Consider the following 18,415-nt stretch of genomic DNA (forward strand, 5'->3'; position numbering starts at 1 on the left):
AACCGGCTTCCCCCAGGCAAGGACACAGGGAACTGTCCCACCTTCTGTCCCTTTAGCGTGCTCTGCACGTCACCCTCTCGGCCTATTGCGCCAGGAAGGACCTTGCTGTCCCTCCGCCGCCCTGGGGACCCGCCTGGCTTTGCTATCCCGCTGGGACGCTCAAGGTCAGCCAAGGAGGACTCTGGCCAACAGTGGCAGTTTGGGTTCCATCCAGCAAAGCTCCGTGGGCAGGGGAGGCACAGCAGGGCCAGGCAGTGCGGAAAAGCTTCATCTCTCCTCAAGGGTGAAACCCCACGGCTTGAACTTCTATTAGGCGGCCCAGCCAGGCAATTCTAACATCCCTCCCAGGAGACCAGAAGGCAGTTAGGAAGCCCTCTCACTCGGATGCCTGCCTCGTTGCAGTTAGCAAGTATTTGTTCATCTTTGTAACTTCAGGTGAGAATTCCAGATTTTGAGGACCAGGACACTCTCAAACTTCAGGGAGCAGCCATTCCTGGATTTGAAAATCATTTTAGCTACAATAAGCATGAACAAATAAAATTAGAAGGCTGACAGCCTAACAATGGGAATGTGCTTAGCGCTATTGAACTGTGCACTCACTTATCTGTTTCCAAATTAAATAAATCACTGAGAATTTATGTTAAATGAAAAGCTGAAGATTCTTACCAACTTAATTAATTTATATTTTAAAATAGAGTTTAGTATCTTTAAAGTGTGAAAATGAGCAGTGATACAACAGTAAATACTAAATGCCATAAATCTTTAAGGACAAGACTAAAAAAAAAAAACACACAAGAAATTTTAAAAAAAGGAACAAACAGGCAAATAGGACTAAAAAGTATCTGCCCAGCAAATGAAGCAATTCTCAGTAAGAACACAACCTGCAGAATGGAAGGAAATACTTGCAAACTCTGCCTGCCACAGGACTAACATCCAGATACATGAGAAACCAAAACATCTTAATAGCCAAGTTAAATAAATAACAACATTCACAAATAAATAAATAAGTAAAACAAAAATAATTTGAAATTGCAATAGATCTAAATAGACATGTCTCAGAAAGAAAAGAGATAAATGACTAATGGCCAGCAGGCATATGAACAACTAGGGAAATGGCATCACTAATCAGGGAGACCCAAATCAAAACCACAACGGGCCATCCACTCACCCCATTAGGAGTGAATTATTATGAAAAAACCAAAAGAGAGTGAGGAAAAGGGACTCTGGCCCACCGTTGGATGGAATGTACATTAGTGCAGCCATTGGGAGAGTTCTGGGTACCTCAAAAACTTCAAATTACAACTATCGTAGGATGCAGCACACCCTCCCGTCAGGGAATCTATTTCCAGAGACAATAATGTCTGTATGTTAAAGAGATGTTTGCACTGCAGTGTTCATCAAAACAAAATTTACAAGAGCCAAGAAGCGCAAACAACCAGTGTCCAGCAGCTGGCGAATAAAGAAAATTGTGACGTATGTTTCTGTGTTTATGCGTGTGTGTATGTGTGTGTTTGTAAAAAGAAAGAAATTCTGGCATTCTCAACACCATGCATGGAACTAGTTCCCAGATTATTATGTTAAGAGAAGTAAGCCAGACACGGAAAGCCGATCCCCGCATGCTCTAACTCGTATGGAATCTGAAAAGGCTGACCTCATAGAAGCAGGTAGGTACTAGAGGCTGGAGGGAGAGTCTGGGGGGGATGGGGGAGGTTGATTAGCGAGGACTAAGCTACAGTTAGACAACAATAAGTCCTTCTGTGTAGAAAATCAACCATAGAGTGGTCGTCTGGCCTACCTCACATACTGTGGCACCAACAATGCTCCCCCTACACCAGAGATAAATCACAATAAATAATTTTAAAAATTAAAATGTATTGAAATAGACTGTCAAGCATAGTTTTAAAACGTCTTAAGGTTGAGTATTGCCTCCCAAAGGTAGTCCTCAATGGACTTACCCATTCTTCACTAAGGCTCACACTCTTGGAGTGGGTAGGAAAGCCCTGACAGTGTTGCCAACTATCAGATCAAATATCCCGGTTCCCAGATCCGGAAAACTTCTGCAGTGACAGGAGCCTCTCATCAGCCACTGTCAAACAGCATCTCTCTCACTCAAGTTCATGAACTTCAGATCCATCCTACTTTAGAAATCAACTAAGCCACCGGCGGTTGGGGGCCCACACCTGGAATCCCAGTACCTGGGAGGTAGAAGTTGGAGTGTCAGGAGTTCAAGGTCATCTTCTGCTACCCATTTGGTTGGGACCCACCCTGGTCTACATGAAAGTGCCTCAAAAAAAACACCAAAACCAAACCAAAAAAAAATGTAAATACTATTTCAGAAAGGCTGTCTCTGAAACTCCTTTTTAGATGCCACCCTCCCCCCATTTCTAACAACTGAGTGAGACCACCTCTTCCTTCCCAGCATGTACCATGCCTCTGACTTCCAAAATTACCATGAGGATGAGTTTTGCTGTGTGTTATTTACCACTGAGTTTTGCCTCAGAATCGATGGAACATGGCCGAATTAGGGAATGAATGGCAGAGACTCAATTTTCCAAAACAGAAGGCTACTTCTGTCTCTGAAAGTATCCTTCTTGAATGTTAATAGATCAAGTTCGGTTTGTCTTGTGTTTGACTTAGCTTGCTTGTCTTTCATTGGGCCAGTCCATGAGAACTGAGTAACTGTGCCATTTTTCCGGGGGTGGGGTGGGGTGGAAATGATATTTTCATGTGTTCACTGGCCTGCCCAAGACCAAATGTGCCGTATGTAGTCAAGTGATGGAGGGGGGCATTTGAAGCCCTCAGTCATTCTGATTCTCCTGCTCTTTACATCCTGTCAGTGGACATTCTCGCTGTGAGACGGGAAAGCCAGGCTTGGTCTCAGCCACGAGGGCCTCGCCCCCCGTCCCCATGCCCCAACAGTTTCATCCCCACACCATCCCAAACATGGTTGGGAAGCTCTGAGGGGGAGGGCCCAGCATTCCCGGGCCCCAGAAGTATCTAATCAGCAGTCCTCCTCAGCATATCAATCCAAGCCCACTCTAGACAGAGATGCCGATGCCCAGTTTTCTATTTTTAACTGGTGTGAACTGAAGGAAAAGCACAGCATTAGAAGTCCCGGCACTAGTCAAGAACCAAGAATACAGGGCACGCCAGGGCAAGCTAGCGACCTGTGTCCTTCTATCCGCTCTCCCCTTCCCCTCACCTCACTTTAGGCTATCTTTCTTTTTCTTTCTGGAAAAAAATGCAAAGGTCCTTCGAAGTCTGTTCTCCACAAAGGAGGTGACACCCATTGGGAGCAATGCTTCTCACACTTTAATGTAAGTGCTGATCGTGGACATCTTGTCTTACAGTGGACCCGATTCCAGGGTGGGGCCTGGGACGATGCATTCCTTAATGATCCAAGTTATGAATGTGCTGTTTGTCCACAGTCTGCACTTTGAGTAGGAGGGTTGCTAGATTTTCATATCCTAAGTGGCTATGATCTTCCCCACTAAAGCATTTTCTTTTCACGAGGGATCTTTACCTGGAATAAAGAACTTCATCCCCTATTTAAACGATGCCCATCTGTCTGCTAGCAAGTGGGGGAGTTGTTTTTGGTGTTGATCCATTTTCTTTGGCATCAGAGGACCCCTTTGTAGCCTAAAGATTGAAATCTGAGTTTGAGCAAAACCCCTACAGCGTGGATGAGGGAGGATTACTTGACCTCTGGGCTGGACTTGGCCAGACCCTGGGACAACCCTTCTTAGGCTCTTCCCTGCTAACTAATGTGGGTCCTGAGTGGTGACTTCTGGCTTTTCCATTTAAGTGAGCATAGTTCCTGCTCAAGCTAAACTTGACCAAGAAGTATCCTACTCAGGTGCCCCCTTTGAACCCAGGTACTCCAATGTACTGACAAGGTGCTCTTGTGCCTATGACAACAGCCTGGACTGTGCTCCTCTATCTCCCAGTACTGGAAGATGAGAAGCTGCTGTCTCTCCCCTGCAGCCCCAGCCCAGCTGTCAGGACCCTTCTCCAAGGGCAGAGTGCCAAGCCTTCCGGCATGTGTGTATGTGTGTGTGCGTGCGCGTGTGCAAGGGAGAGAGACAGAGACAGAGAGACAGAGAGTTATTGTCTCTTAGTCTGGCAGGGCTAAAGAGCAATAAGCCCACCCCAGAACTAGGGAACTCCCCCATCCCAGTAAGGAGGAAGGGGCTCGTTGGCTGGCGTCACTTAGTCTTCCCCGGCCCCTCACCCCTTGCCGGCCTGCCCCTCCCTAGCTCCCTTTTTGGCCATTGCTCTGGCTGCCCCCTCCCCTTCCTTACATGGTCTGGGAGCCCCCTGGATGATCCTACCCTTGGCTCCAAGAATGGCCTCAGCGGTCCTAGATGGCGCTAAGGCGACCAAATAAGGCAAGGTGGCAGATCAGGGGCCCCCCACCCCTGCCCCCGGCTGCTCCAACTGACCCCGTCCATCAGCGCGCTATAAAGCTGCGCTCCAGGCGACTGACACCCAGTGCCTGCCTGCCGCCAGCACCAGCCCTGCTGAAGCCAGCCGCCCCTAGCACGGTGAGTGCCAGCCTTGCTCCGCCCTTGCTCCCTGCAGGACCTAGTCTGAACTGCGCTGTTGGGCGCCTGTGAATCTTGTTTCGTTGTCGTTGTTGGGGTTTTGTTCTGTGTTTGTCTTCTAAGCAAACTCTTTGGTGTGGTTCGGACTTGCTTGGTCCTGGCCTCATCAAGCCTCTACAGCACAAGAGCTCACTCTGTCTCACCACCTGAGCTTTGGTGGGTTACTGATACAGTCTAGCACTTTCATCCCCACCTCGGAGGGCAGGGAGAATGGGCTTTCTGTTGGACAGCTGAAAAGGCTGGATTCAGCCTTGGCCACTGAGGAGTTGGGATTCCTGGTGTCTAGGATCACGGCTCCTTGCAGCTGGGGTGGAGGGTGAACCTGTTGGCCAGAGAGCGTGGGTGGGTTCTCTTTGTGACTTCGCTTACCCACACAGTCTTCCTGCTTCTTCCAACCCCCACCCTTTCTGTCTTGAGAATTAGGGAGCTCACACTTGCCTCCCCACTCTCTACAACCCACTGACCCCACTGCGCCCCGTCCTCTTTCTCCTCTAAAGGAGAAGGCCAGCTCTGCAGGCACTGAGCATGGACGCTCTTCTCTCCTCAGCCCACAGATCCCACTGAAGCTGCGCCAGGATGTGTGACGACGAGGAGACCACCGCTTTGGTGTGCGACAACGGCTCTGGGCTGGTGAAGGCCGGCTTCGCGGGCGACGATGCCCCCAGAGCTGTCTTCCCCTCCATCGTGGGCCGCCCACGCCACCAGGTAACGCTCTCCGCCACTCCTGGCCTGCTCCCCGTCCACATTGTGGACCCCTTCTCAGCCCAGCAATCTGGAAAGTGACTCTCTTGACCCAACTGTTGAGAAACTCTTTAGGTCATGTAAGTGAAACAGTGAGTGAGTCTCAACCCCAAGCCACTGCAAGCAACCCCTGTCGACCTCCAAAAGCCAAGCAGTCCACTGCAGCGGCGCATTTGTTGATGGGTCTGGCTCTCTCCACCAGCTTCTCATTCTGAGCCTGTGGCTATTCAACTGCAGTGTCTTCTCCAGCTCATAAATGTGGATTTCTTCTCTGGCCCTCTGCCCTTCATCTGTTCAATTTGGTTTAAATAATTCAGCTAACCACCAGTAACGCAGCTACTCGGAATTACCCAGTACCCAATCTACATTCTTCTCTCTTGTTCACAGCCGGTTGACAGAACTGCCCAACGCTGTAACAGATCTCCTTCCTGGGTGTTGCATTTTTAGAAGCCAAATGTGACTAAAGCAACAAGTGTCACGGTGATAGTGGCATACACACCACCTTGTTTATTAAAAGAAATGCCACGCTCGCTGGGTTTGTGGCATGTGTGGCCAGACAGGGTGCCAAAGAGCAGAGATGGGAGTCCTCAGGCTTGGCCAGAGAAGGGTACTCCAGGATGCTCTAAGTGGTTTGAGTTTTCGTCTTAGTGATAGTGGCCTGTCAGCTCGTGTGCAGTGGATAGGTGTCAGAATCTCTTCTTAAGGGGACCTGAAGATGTAATGACATCATTAATTCAGTTGTCCCGAAAGATAGTCATCTATTTCGTAAGTGACATCAGCGATAAGCTTGGTCATTTAATGGAGCCATTTGGGAAAAAAAAAAGAAAATAAACAAGATAATGCCTCGCTTCTTCAGTAAAATCCCTTTATACTCTTCTCCACAGTGACGCTCTAATTAATCGATATACTTCCTCTTGCGGAGATGAAGTGTAACATTAATCTGAGTGATTCATTAAAATTAGGACTATGTCTTAATTCTTGGAGGTGGAGTCTCACACTAAAGCCCAGGCTGGCCTGGTACTTGCACTATAGCACAGACTGGCCTTAAAGTTGTGGCCTGTTTTAGCCTTTTGAGTGCTGAGGTCATAGCATGCCTAACTTTTAAATTCTGCTGTTACTTTTTCTAATATTTTACAGATACTCATTGTCTTGGGAATTGTACATAAGTTAAATAAGGCCAGGACTATATTCCTGTCTTTGACGGAACATGATGTTCTCACCTTCTTTTACAGGGTGTCATGGTGGGTATGGGGCAGAAGGACTCTTACGTAGGCGACGAAGCCCAGAGCAAGCGAGGTATCCTGACTCTGAAGTACCCCATTGAACATGGCATCATCACCAACTGGGATGACATGGAGAAGATCTGGCACCACACATTCTACAATGAGCTCCGTGTGGCCCCTGAGGAGCACCCGACCCTGCTCACCGAGGCCCCACTGAACCCCAAGGCCAACCGGGAGAAGATGACCCAGATCATGTTTGAGACCTTCAATGTCCCTGCCATGTATGTGGCCATCCAAGCAGTGCTGTCCCTGTATGCTTCTGGAAGAACAACAGGTTCGTTTGCCCTAGGGCACAGTCCTCGATTAACCCAACTCTCAACTCACTGACTTCGTTGTGAACCCCAGTTCTCACCTGAGAAAGGGCCCCCTCCCTGTCTCTCTCTAGCAAGGTATCTAAGCTGACAGAGTGCAAGCTGACAACCATTCCCTGAGGTTAGCTTCAGAGAATATTTACTGTGAGAGCCTGAGAACCCATGAAGTTAGATCTTTCCCTCCTCTAAGACATGTGATAGGCAGCATTCACAGCCTCTGGGCAGATATTTTCAAGGACACACATTCCCCTTACAGGGTCTGAATCAGAACAGAAGGACACATTTTAAGTTAGACTGTGCCTCCCAACAAACAAACAAACAAACAAACAAACAAACAAAAACTACACCTGAATGCTTACATAACACACTAATGGCTGATAAGGGGATGGCCTTTTGAAAGTGTCCTCAGAAAATTTTTCTTTTACCATGATGTTTAGTAAGACAAATTGTGCTGCCTTCAGAGTTGGTATCCATCCACGATGGTCATTTTTCTTCTTTGCGTAAAGGGGTCGGATTGCTTCCCTTATCCAAGCAGGAACAGGTTTTACTCCAGCTGAATGGCCCTTGGCGCTCCACCCCATTCTCATCTGTCCTTTCTAACAGGCATCGTTCTGGATTCTGGGGATGGTGTAACCCATAACGTCCCCATCTACGAGGGCTATGCTTTACCCCATGCCATCATGCGTCTGGATCTAGCTGGTCGGGATCTCACTGACTACCTCATGAAGATCCTCACTGAGCGCGGGTACTCCTTTGTCACCACTGGTGAGTGTGTGTGTGTGTGTGTGTGTGTGTGTGTGTGTGTGTGTGTCTTACCTGACATGGCACATGCCTGCTCATTTTGCTTTCTCGGTAGATATGCCTGCTTTCCCACAATTTGATTCTTTCTTCAGAGCTTGACTGTGAAACCCTTTATCTCTCTGCAGCTGAACGTGAAATTGTCCGAGACATTAAGGAAAAACTGTGCTATGTCGCCCTGGATTTTGAGAATGAGATGGCCACAGCTGCCTCTTCCTCCTCTCTGGAGAAGAGCTATGAACTTCCTGATGGCCAAGTCATCACCATCGGCAATGAGCGTTTCCGCTGTCCGGAGACACTCTTCCAGCCCTCTTTCATTGGTGAGTGGTGGCTTCTGGTGCTGGGGCCCAGCTTCTCTAAAAATTCTGGAGTCACCCAGCGTAATATCTATTTTAATTAGAAGGACGACAGGGTTCTGGCGTCTCACCCAGCTCACTGTTGCCTCCTGACATCTCAGTAAAGAGAAAGACTCAGCTGCTCTAGAGAAAAATGAAGAGGTTATGCTGAGCTCACCTCACAGTAGATGATGAGACTAAGCAGGGCATGTCTGATTCCTGAAGAGACCCAATTTGTCCCCTCTCAGTTCCATTACTGATGGACTAGACTTAAAGTAATTTACCATTAAATACAATCACAACTCTATTCATTGCCTACACATTTGCACATTGGAATCTGACTTTAGGCCATAAATGAAAAGTATAAGCCAGGTGTGGCAGCTCACACTTGCAATCGAAGTGCTCAGAAACGCTGGAGGATGGCCTTGAGTTCAAGGCCAGCTTGTACTAGACAATAAGATTCATCTCAAAACAAACCAAAGCAGGCTAACTTTCACTTAAACATGTGTCGTTCTCTTGGTAATATATCTCCACACTCCTGATGGTTGCAGGATGTGTTCATTCCAAACAAGCACTGAACACAGCTGTCTGTCTCTTGGCAGTCTGTACTGGATTATCTATTAGCACATTGCAGAGACTCAGGTCCCACCTGTTCCCCGCAGCGTATTGTGGGGGGGAACATATGTTTTAGATACGAACGATGGCAGCTCACCAAACACAGAGGCATTCCATTCCCCCCCTTCCCCCTAGCCTGAATGTGCTGTAAGTAAAAAGAGCTTGTTCCTAGGCATGGAATCTGCTGGCATTCATGAAACTACCTACAATAGCATCATGAAATGTGACATTGATATCCGCAAGGACCTGTATGCCAACAATGTCCTGTCTGGAGGTACCACCATGTACCCTGGCATTGCTGATCGTATGCAAAAGGAGATCACTGCACTGGCACCTAGCACCATGAAGATTAAGGTAGGGGACATTTGGGAGCCAGAAGCAGAGGCAGATCTTGGTGTTCTAAGGCAAGCTTCCTTCCCAACCTCTTTCTCCTGTGTCTTAGCTTTCTATCTTCTGTGAAGATTTCTATTTAGTGCTAGCATTATTCCTGATTTTTTTTTTCTTTACCCAAGATGTTACCCTTTAGGGCTACTTCTGAATATGAATACACGTAAATACTCGAAGCACAAAGGGGAAAAGAAAGCAATAACTAAACCTATCTACACATTTTAAAAGGCCCCAGATTTGGGGCTATTCTTCGTGCATTTAGATTTTTGCCATGTTATTCTCTGGTACAAAGAAATGGAGAAATGATGAAATGCAGGAAAGTTTGCCAAACTCGATTGGCTACACTGCTTTGCGCTATAGCATCTCCTACATTATTTATCTAATCCCTGATACCTTTATCCGTGAATACTGCAAACCTACTGCCCACTCCATTGCTGAGAACTTCAGAACACATCGATGGTTTTGTTTTCTTTCTGCAGATTATTGCCCCCCCTGAGCGTAAATACTCTGTCTGGATTGGGGGCTCCATCCTGGCCTCTCTGTCCACCTTCCAACAAATGTGGATCAGCAAGCAAGAGTATGATGAGGCAGGCCCATCCATTGTCCATCGCAAGTGCTTCTGAGGTGTCTCTCTCTTAGTCTACCTTATATTTAGGATGACGGTATTGTGCTTCTTGGAATCCTCTGAGCCCCCTCCCCCATCTCTCATCAGTCATTGTACAGTTTGTTTACACACGTGCAGTTTGTTTGTGCTTCAAATATTTATTGCTTTATAAATAAACCAGACCAGGACTTGCAACCTACAAAAGCCTGTCTTCTTTCTTGTGTGAGTGGGCCTGGGATGGGGAAAGCATTTGTTCTGATAGCCAGAGCATTACAATGTTAGAGCGGCACAAAGTTTGCCCAGTGAATTCATGTGGCATTGAGCTGAACTAGGAGTTACGGCACTACATTTCGACTTCATCTTTTGGGATGGAATCATGAATATATCTGGAATCTTAAAAGTAAAGATGAGTTCTGTGGCTTAGTTGATAGGTTTAGTTCTGCATAAGTAAGAAACGAAGATAATAAACATAAGTGTCTGCAATTAGTTGCATGACTTTATAGAAAATACACATATTGGTAATAAGAGGCTCAAAGTTATTAAATTAGCTTATCTTCTTGTTTTGCTGTACTCCGTGGTTGTCTGGGTTTTTTAAAAATTAATTTTAATTTAATTTAATTTTATGTGTGTTAATGTTTTGCCTGCATATATATCTGCGCACCATGTGCAGTCTTGGAAGCCACAGAGGCATAAGATCCACTGGAGAACTGGAGCTAGCGATGGTTGAGCCATCATGTGGGTACTGGAAATCGAACCAGAGTCCTCCACAGAGGATAGTGAGGATATTAACCACCGAGACGGCTCTCTGGCTTGCGGTGTGTTTTGAGGGCTATGTCAGAAATGAGAAGGTCAACTTGCCAGGTGTTGCCTTGTCTTAAAGCATATTCTCACTAACCCACCCCCAGGTTCTTGAACCTGGGTTATGTGAAAGTTATAAAAATATTTTACAAAATGAAAAAGCTTATGAACTCACAATGACCAAAATCGAATTCCAGAATCAAATCCGAAATTAATCCAAGGTGTTTGCGACAACTATCACCTGTGTTGTATCACATGACTTCACTGCAACACTGGTTCTGAGTACACAACGCGTGTATTTCGCATTACACCACACTATGGAACACCAACCAGAACTGCCTGAAACAGCTCAGATTCAAGACTACTGTCCATTCCGAACGTAGTGTTTTCATTGTATGTGCAAAGCTTCCTATTTTTCTTCAAACATAATAGTTAAATTACTGAAAATAGAGTTTAATATTTTCTACTGTCCTCACCACGTAAGCACCAAGTTAGTGTATCACTGGATTGTATTATGTTAGAATGTTTGAGTGTTAAAGTTGCTGTCTGAGTTGCTGACTTGAATTAAAAGTTATTAAAAGAAGGAATTTTGTCCTTGGGATTATAACAGGCTTCCAGCAATTTCTGAAATGCCCCTCATTGTACTTCTGCCATTTTGTACTATTTATTTATGAAAAGTGGCAATGTCAGATGGTTACAAAAACCAAAATATAGATCACATGAGGAAAATATTGAAGAGAATCTGTGTCTTATAGTATCAAATATTCAGGCAAGATTTAATTCTTCATATAAAAAAAGTACAACCATCTTGTTAGTAGGCAAAGTTACTTTCATCTTTAATAAATGTTAAATTTATATATAGCCAAAGAACTATTTTAAAATAAGTTCCTTTATAATTTGTATTTCTCTTCTACATAGCTATATGCCTAGAATCACAAAAATCTATTTCAGCTGAAAGGAGATCACAAGTAGAAATTTTAAGAAGGCTTTTTCTAAGCACACTTAGGAACATTGAGCTCAGGCTGTGAAAAATAAAGAGGAGTAAGAACCAGATACTTCTGTCTACTTGGTGACAGATTTCTGGGCCACACTTTCAGCTGCTTCATTTTCTCTGTGATCTTGGGATGCTGGAGTGAGTAAAATAAAGGTGTGAAGGTTAAAGGTAACAAGAGGTTGAGGTGCCATAAAGCACGCTGGGAGAAATGAGGGGAACAACATCCAGCAGGATCACTCTTGCTCTGTCCTTGGAAAAATTATCTACAGGCAAACCCTAATATTTATGAGCTGGGGCCTTCAACTGATGAACAGGTATGTTCAAGAATTAGAATTAATAAGAGTCTGGGAAGGTGATCAGTGGTTAGGAGCTCTGGCAGCTCTGCTAGAGGACCCAGGTTCAATTCCCAGCACCTACATGGCAGCTCACAACTGTCTATAACTTCAGTTCCAGGGGATCTGGCACCATCGTACATACATGCAGGCAAAACAGCAATACACATAAAATAAAACATAAATATAACTTAAAAAACAAATTAGAATTAGGTAAGAAAAGCAGGGAGGAAGTCCCAGCAGAAAGAAATGGGAAGGAGGCTAAGGGACCGGCCATACAGCAGCCTGATGGGAGCTGAAAAATTTTAGAAACTCTAATTGGGAAAAGTAGGTTTCAATTGCAGAATCTTGAAATTTCTTCATTTTCAAATTATCCTGTGCATGAACTGTTGGAGCTCACAGAGTGTTTGATGGGCTTAATTAAACTTCATCTATTGAGAGACTCGCGATGGAGAAATTAAGCACCTGGTACAGTGTTACAGGGCTCTTCTGTGGAATACTTAAGACAGAACTCAGACGTTCCGGCAAATAGTGAGACAGTGCTCCTAAAGGCGTATTTTCTACTTTAGTCACAGTTTATTGAGGGCATCCCCATTCTATCACTCTCTGCCCTTCTGGAACGTTCAAAATCCAGAGCACTTCAGGCTCACCAGACACCGTTAGTAAACCGCTGCTGTCATTACCAGTCGAGGTCACAAACCTGTCCTTATGGTCATCACATTTAAAAGTATCTCTTGATCCTTGACTCTGGGCCAGGCTCACTAGAAGGGTCGGGAGAGAGAAAGTTGAATCAGATCGTGTTTTCTTTGCTTGAGGAGCTCAGGGTTCTATATTCAGAATAAGCCAAGAAGAAGGTCTTTTCTGCAATAATGAGTAAATAGTAATCTGATTCAGTGGCCTTCTCTTTAGAAAAGGTACAAATGGTATTTTAGATATTTTTTTTTTCCCCTAGGCAGTATCTTGTAGCAGAAATGGGTTGTTTTGAAAGGTGTGTCTCACAAGAAGACATATTTGGGCCATTCGTGTGACACTTTGTCTCTTTCGTCTCTCATACCTATTATACCTATTATAAATTTCATATCTAAATATTTCATTAATATCTAAGGTTTTACAATTTACTTGGATATAATCTCTTGCTATTTCTATTTATGAGTAGATATATAATGTACATTGTTTCTATTTAGGAGTAGAAGCTTTAGGAATTATTGTGTGACATTTGTAGCCAAAGTGGTAAGCACATAGATTTACAGTGCATTCTGTCTTTTTGGTCAATGCTTGAAAATTAAATGCAAGATACTAGGACAGATGAATCTTTCAAAAACTGTTCTTAGGAGAGGTACTAATCATATTTTTCAAAAGCTACCTTCATGTTAGTAAAATGATTGATATGTTTACAGTAATGTATTTCAGTAAAATGCTAAGAACAAAATCTTGTATTATTTATATTTTTCTCAGATTATAATGAAAAACTATTGTTAGTATTTTTTCATACCTTCAAATACTATTTTTCACTTTTATGAATGAGAAATTGGTGTTACTGTAGATGTGTTTATAAATATTCAAGAGAGTAGAATTAGAGAAAAAAATTACTGAAGAAAAAATGTAGATCACTGGAGCTGATTTACTGTTTTAGGGCTTAAGTCAACATTTTAGGGCCCAGTCAAAACTGGGAGTTTTGTTCATTCATTCATTCATTTATTCATTCATCTGTTACAAGAGACATGTTCTCTAGGTGGTCCAGGCTGGACTTGAAATTGACTATCCTGCCTCTGCCCTTTGGGTTCTGATGATGCCTGACATTCTCTTTTCTTCTCCCATGGATTCTAAACCTGAATTGTGAAACCATATTCTTACAGTGAATCCTTATCCCAGTGTGATTGTGTTTGGGAGAGGTCCTCTAAGGAGAGAAGTAAGCTTACACAAACCTGTAAGTTTAGGAACCTCATTGTCCTGGTCTGGTGTCCTCATTAGAAGAGAAAGGGACAGCTGGAGTTAGCACACAGAAGGCCACACAGAAGACAAGCAGCCTTCTGCAAGACAGTTGAAGGACTCCAGAGAAAGCACCCATGCTCTCCTCTTGAGCTTAGCCTTCCTCTGAGCTTACACTTACTCCAGAACTGTAGGGAGTAAGTGTGTTTGTTGAAACCACTCAGCCTGTGACATCTGGTTGGAGTAGTTCCGGTAGACTAATACCGGCTCTTTTCACATTTTGAGCATGGTAAATTAAGATTCTTCTACAAACTCACCAGACATGGGGATAACAAAGTAAAAATTCCTCTTGAAGGCAATAGCAGCAAAAGTTCCAGGGAGGTCTCGGAGTCTGGCAAGGCTTGGGGACTGAGTCATACAATGAAGCAGGGTCCAGTATTATTTCCACTCGACTGATGGAAGCTGATACCTAAAGAGACATAAGCTTGGCTTAGGTCACACTGCTAGTTAGTAACTGAGACTGTACATACCCTGTCACAGCTGAGTGGATCTGTTTACCAACAAGGGCAGCTGGACACCAGAAAACATGCTCTCCCCATGAACTCACTCTATCTATAAGGAGTTCCTGAGTCACTGTCATACTGTAAGTGCACCCTCAATTGCTTTGAAGAGAAGGGGAAAAAAGATTCTGTAAAAACAGGTATAAAACTAGGCAACAGAATCAGTTGCTTGCTCTATTCAATATATTTTTATTGAATTTCTTCTACTAGGTCCCAGAGACAAAATAGACATGGTACCTGTATTTGTTTGACTTATGGCCCAACGGTAAGGTGTGTGTGTGTGCACCCATGAGTGTGTTGTGGGCCAGTGTGTCTTGGGGGAGCAATCAAGAACCAAATAAACAAAAATACAGAGGATTAGAGAAAGAATAGTGTTCAGCGAAAGACTCTAGGGAACAGGAGGTGACCAGTTAGTTAAGATGGTCAGGAAACGCAGTTTGGAAAGATCAGAAGAATGGGAAAAGCCAGCAGTGAAAAGAACATGCGTGAAGGTATACTATGCACAGGGAACAGGAGGTGGCCACTGTCTGGGAAGCAAGGAGGAGAAAGGCAGACCCGAGGGGCGCTAGGAAGGCGTCAGAATATAAATCACCTGGGGATTTTCACACGATAGCAAGAAGTTTACATTCTAAGTATGACAAAAGGTGATAGCGGGTCAAATGCATAAGAATATACTTCTACATTTAATTGTTCTGATTAAGATGCATCAATTGCACACATAAATACAATTATGTATGATATTTCAACACTGCATATAGCACACACTAGTCAAATCCAGCCTCCCTTCTCTTTCCCACTCTAAACCTCAATTCATCACTATTCCATAGTAAGGTCATTTTTTTTTTAGCTTTTACATATGAAAACATGATACTTATCTTTCTGTATTTGCTTTATTTTACTTATAATGTCCATTAGTGCCATCCATATCCCTGTAGTTATACATCCCATGTTTTCCTTATCCATCCCTTTGTTGTTGAGTCCCTAGGCTGATTCTGTATCTTTACTAATTGTGACTAATTCCATGATAAACATGGATCTATAGTGATTTCTGATAGACTGGCTTCATATTTTGGATAGCTGGATGACATGGTAGATCTATTTTTAATTTTTCAGGATCATCCACACTGTTCTTCACCATGGCTATAATTTACATTCTCACCAAGAGAATTTTGCCCCCACACTTTTGCCATTATTATTACTTTTTTTCCAGTTAAACCAGTGTTTTATTTAATGTAATCATCATTGTGTTTGCATTATATATTGGATTATGTATGATTGCACATTCCTCAGAGTTCACTTTTATTATTACTATTACTATTATTATTGTATTCTTTATTAATTACACTTTATTCACTTTGTATCCCCCCTGTGGTTCCCTCCCTCCTCCCGTCCCAATCCCTCCCTTCCTCCACCCTCTGCACGCATGCCCCTCCCCAAGTCCACTGATAGGGGGGGACTTCTTTTCCTTCCTTCTGATCCTAGTCAATTAGGTCTCATCAGGAGTGGCTGCATTGTCTTCTTCTGTGGCCTGGTAAGGCTGCTTCCCCCTCAGGGGGAGGTGATCAAAGAGCAGGCCAATCAGTTTATGGTCAGAGACAGTCCCTGTTCCTATTGCAATGGAACTCACTTGGATACTGAACTGCCACGGGCTACATCTGTGCAGGGGTCTTTTACTTTTTTTTTATAAGAGCTGTTCCAACTGGGATAGCATGATGTCATATTATCAGACAATTCTCTTTTCTCTGACAGCTATATAAAATATAAAAGGTATTTATATTTTATTTGAGTGTTCAAATTGTTCAGCCATCTTGAAATTGTATTTGTTGTAGCCACTAATAACATAAAGTACCTTGGTGTGACTCTAACCAAGCAAGTGAAAGGCCTGTTTGAGAAAAACTTTAAGTCTCTGAAGAAAGAAATCGAAGAAGATATCAGAAGATGGAAAGATCTCCCATGCTCATGGATTGGTAGGATTAACATTGTGAAAATGGCCATCCTGCCAAAAGCAATCTACAGATTCAATGCAATTCCCATCAAAATACCAACTCAATTCTTTACAGACCTTGAAAAAAAGATTCTCAGCTTCATATGGAGAAACAAAAAACCCAGAATCTCCAAAACTATACAGTACAACAACAGATCATCTGGAGGTATCTCCATTCCTGATCTCAAGCTGTACTACAGGGCAACAGTAATAGAAACAAAAAGGAGGATCAATGGAACCGCCTAGAAGACCCACAAATAAATCCACACACCTATGAATACTCGATATTTGACAAAGAAGCCAAATCCATTCAATGGAAAAAAGACAGCATCTTCAACAAATGGTGCTGGACCAACTGGATGTCTACATGCAGAAAAATGAAAATAGATCCATATTTATCACCCTGCACAAAACTAAAGTCAAAGTGGATCAAGGACCTCAACATAAAACCAGATACCCTAAATCAATTGGAAAAAAAGTGGGGAACAGCCTAGAACTCATTGGCACAGGAGACAACTTCCTGAACAGAACAGAACTTCCTGAACAGAACACCAACAGCACAGGCTCTAAGAGCAACAATCAATAAATGGGACCTCATGAAACTGAAAAGCTTCTGTAAAGCAAAGGACAGCGTCATCAAAACAAAACGACTGCCTACAGATTGGGAAAGAATCTTCACTAACCCTTTATCTGACAGAGGACTAATATCCAGTATATACAAAGAACTAAAGAAGCTGAAAAGTAGCAATCCAAGTAATCCAATTAAAAAATGGGGAACAGAGCTAAACAGAATTCTCGACAGAGGAATATCGAATGGCAGAAAAACACTTAAAGAAATGCTCATCCTCATTAGCCATCAGGGAAATGCAAATCAAAACGACCCTGAGATATCACCTTACACCCATCAGAATGGCCAAGATGAAAAACTCAAGCGATAACACATGCTGGAGAGGTTGTGGAGAAAGGGGAACCCTCCTCCACTGCTGGTGGGAATGTAAACTGGTACAACCACTCTGGAAAGCTATCTGGCGCTTTCTAAGACAAATAGGAATAGTGCTTCCTCCAGACCCAGCTATACCACTGCTAGGTATATACCCAAAGTTTGTTCAAGTACACAAAAAGGACACTTGCTCAACCATGCAATATAGCAGCTCTATTTGTAATAGCCAGAACCTGGAAACAACCCAGATGTCCATCAACGGTGGAATGGGTACAGAAATTGTGGTATTTTTATACAATGGAATACTACTCAGCAATCAAAAAGGAGGAAATCATGAAATTTGCAGGCAAATGGTGGGATCTAGAAAAGATCATTCTGAGTGAAATATCCCAGAAGGAGAAAGACAAACATGGGCTATACTCACTTATATAGACCTATAAGATATGATAAACATAATGAAATCTATACACCTAAAAAAGATAATCAATTGAGCGGACATGGGGTAAGATGATCAATCCTCGTTTAGAAAGACAGATGGGATGTGCATTGAACGTATGACAGGAGTGTATTGAGTGCATCTGAAAGACTCTAACTAGCAGTGTTTTCAAAGCAAAGACTCATGACCAAACCTTTGGCAGAGTACAGGGAATCATAAGAAAGAAGGGGAGTTAGTCTGATGGGGAAAGGATAGGAGCTCCACAAGGACCAAATATATCTGGGCACAGGGTCTTTTTTGAGACTGACATTCAACCAAGGACCATGTATGGATATAACTTAGAACCTCCACTCAGATGTAGCCTGTGGTAGCTCAGTAACCAATTGGTTTCCCAAAGTGAGGGGAACAAGGACTATTTCTAACAGGAATGCAATGACTGGCTCTTTGGTCTCCCCACCCCCGAAGGGAGGAGCAGTCCTGTTAGGCCACAGAGGAGGGCTTTGCAGCCAGTCCTGAAGATACCTGATAAAACAGGATCAGATGAATGAGGAGGAGGTCCCCCCTATCAGTGGACTTGGAAAGGGGCACAGTGGAGATGAGGGAGGGAGGGAGAGACTGGGAGGGAATGAGGGATCGGGACACAGCTGGGATACAGAGTTAATAAAATGTAACTGATAAAAAAAATAAATAAAAAAAAATAAAAAAAAAGAAATTGTATTTGTTGTTGCTGTTAAGACCAAGACTGTGATTTTTTCAAAGCTCAT

General features: G+C 43.6%; 1 protein-coding gene and 1 long non-coding RNA gene across 9 annotated transcripts in view; one reads left to right on the plus strand and one right to left on the minus strand.

Annotated features, from left to right (window-relative positions):
- LOC110555970 (uncharacterized) overlaps window positions 1–18,415 on the minus strand; it is a 53,928-nt gene that overhangs the window by 7,502 nt on the left and 28,011 nt on the right. For all 7 annotated transcript variants that reach the window (XR_009587296.1, XR_002476855.2, XR_009587298.1 and 4 more), the window contains one exon: window positions 14,049–14,200. This is a non-coding gene — a long non-coding RNA (uncharacterized LOC110555970). The remainder of the gene's footprint in view (window positions 1–14,048; window positions 14,201–18,415) is intronic.
- Window positions 4,427–9,898, plus strand: Actc1 (actin alpha cardiac muscle 1). Of its 2 annotated transcripts, none has more exons than XM_021649475.2 (7): window positions 4,427–4,544; window positions 5,152–5,309; window positions 6,578–6,902; window positions 7,543–7,704; window positions 7,866–8,057; window positions 8,860–9,041; window positions 9,554–9,898. In XM_021649475.2, the coding sequence occupies exons 2-7, from the start codon at window positions 5,181–5,183 to the stop codon at window positions 9,695–9,697; spliced, it is 1,134 nt and encodes a 377-aa protein (XP_021505150.1). In that variant the 5' UTR covers window positions 4,427–4,544; window positions 5,152–5,180; the 3' UTR covers window positions 9,698–9,898. The 2 variants fall into 2 exon arrangements, with proteins under 2 accessions (XP_021505150.1, XP_060227535.1); XM_060371552.1 differs by lacking the exon at window positions 4,427–4,544 and adding an exon at window positions 4,621–4,760.

The sequence above is a fragment of the Meriones unguiculatus genome, chromosome 18 (assembly GCF_030254825.1).
Source record: "Meriones unguiculatus strain TT.TT164.6M chromosome 18, Bangor_MerUng_6.1, whole genome shotgun sequence".
Lineage (NCBI taxonomy): Eukaryota > Metazoa > Chordata > Mammalia > Rodentia > Muridae > Meriones > Meriones unguiculatus.

Excerpts from the sequence above, each read along its gene's own strand:
- Actc1 (XM_021649475.2), top strand. The coding sequence starts at position 5,181 with ATGTGTGACGACGAGGAGACCACCGCTTTGGTGTGCGACAACGGCTCT. Across the intron at positions 6,903-7,542 it reads TGCTTCTGGAAGAACAACAG|GCATCGTTCTGGATTCTGGG; the intron begins GTTCGTTTGCCC and ends CCTTTCTAACAG. Across the intron at positions 7,705-7,865 it reads GTACTCCTTTGTCACCACTG|CTGAACGTGAAATTGTCCGA; the intron begins GTGAGTGTGTGT and ends ATCTCTCTGCAG.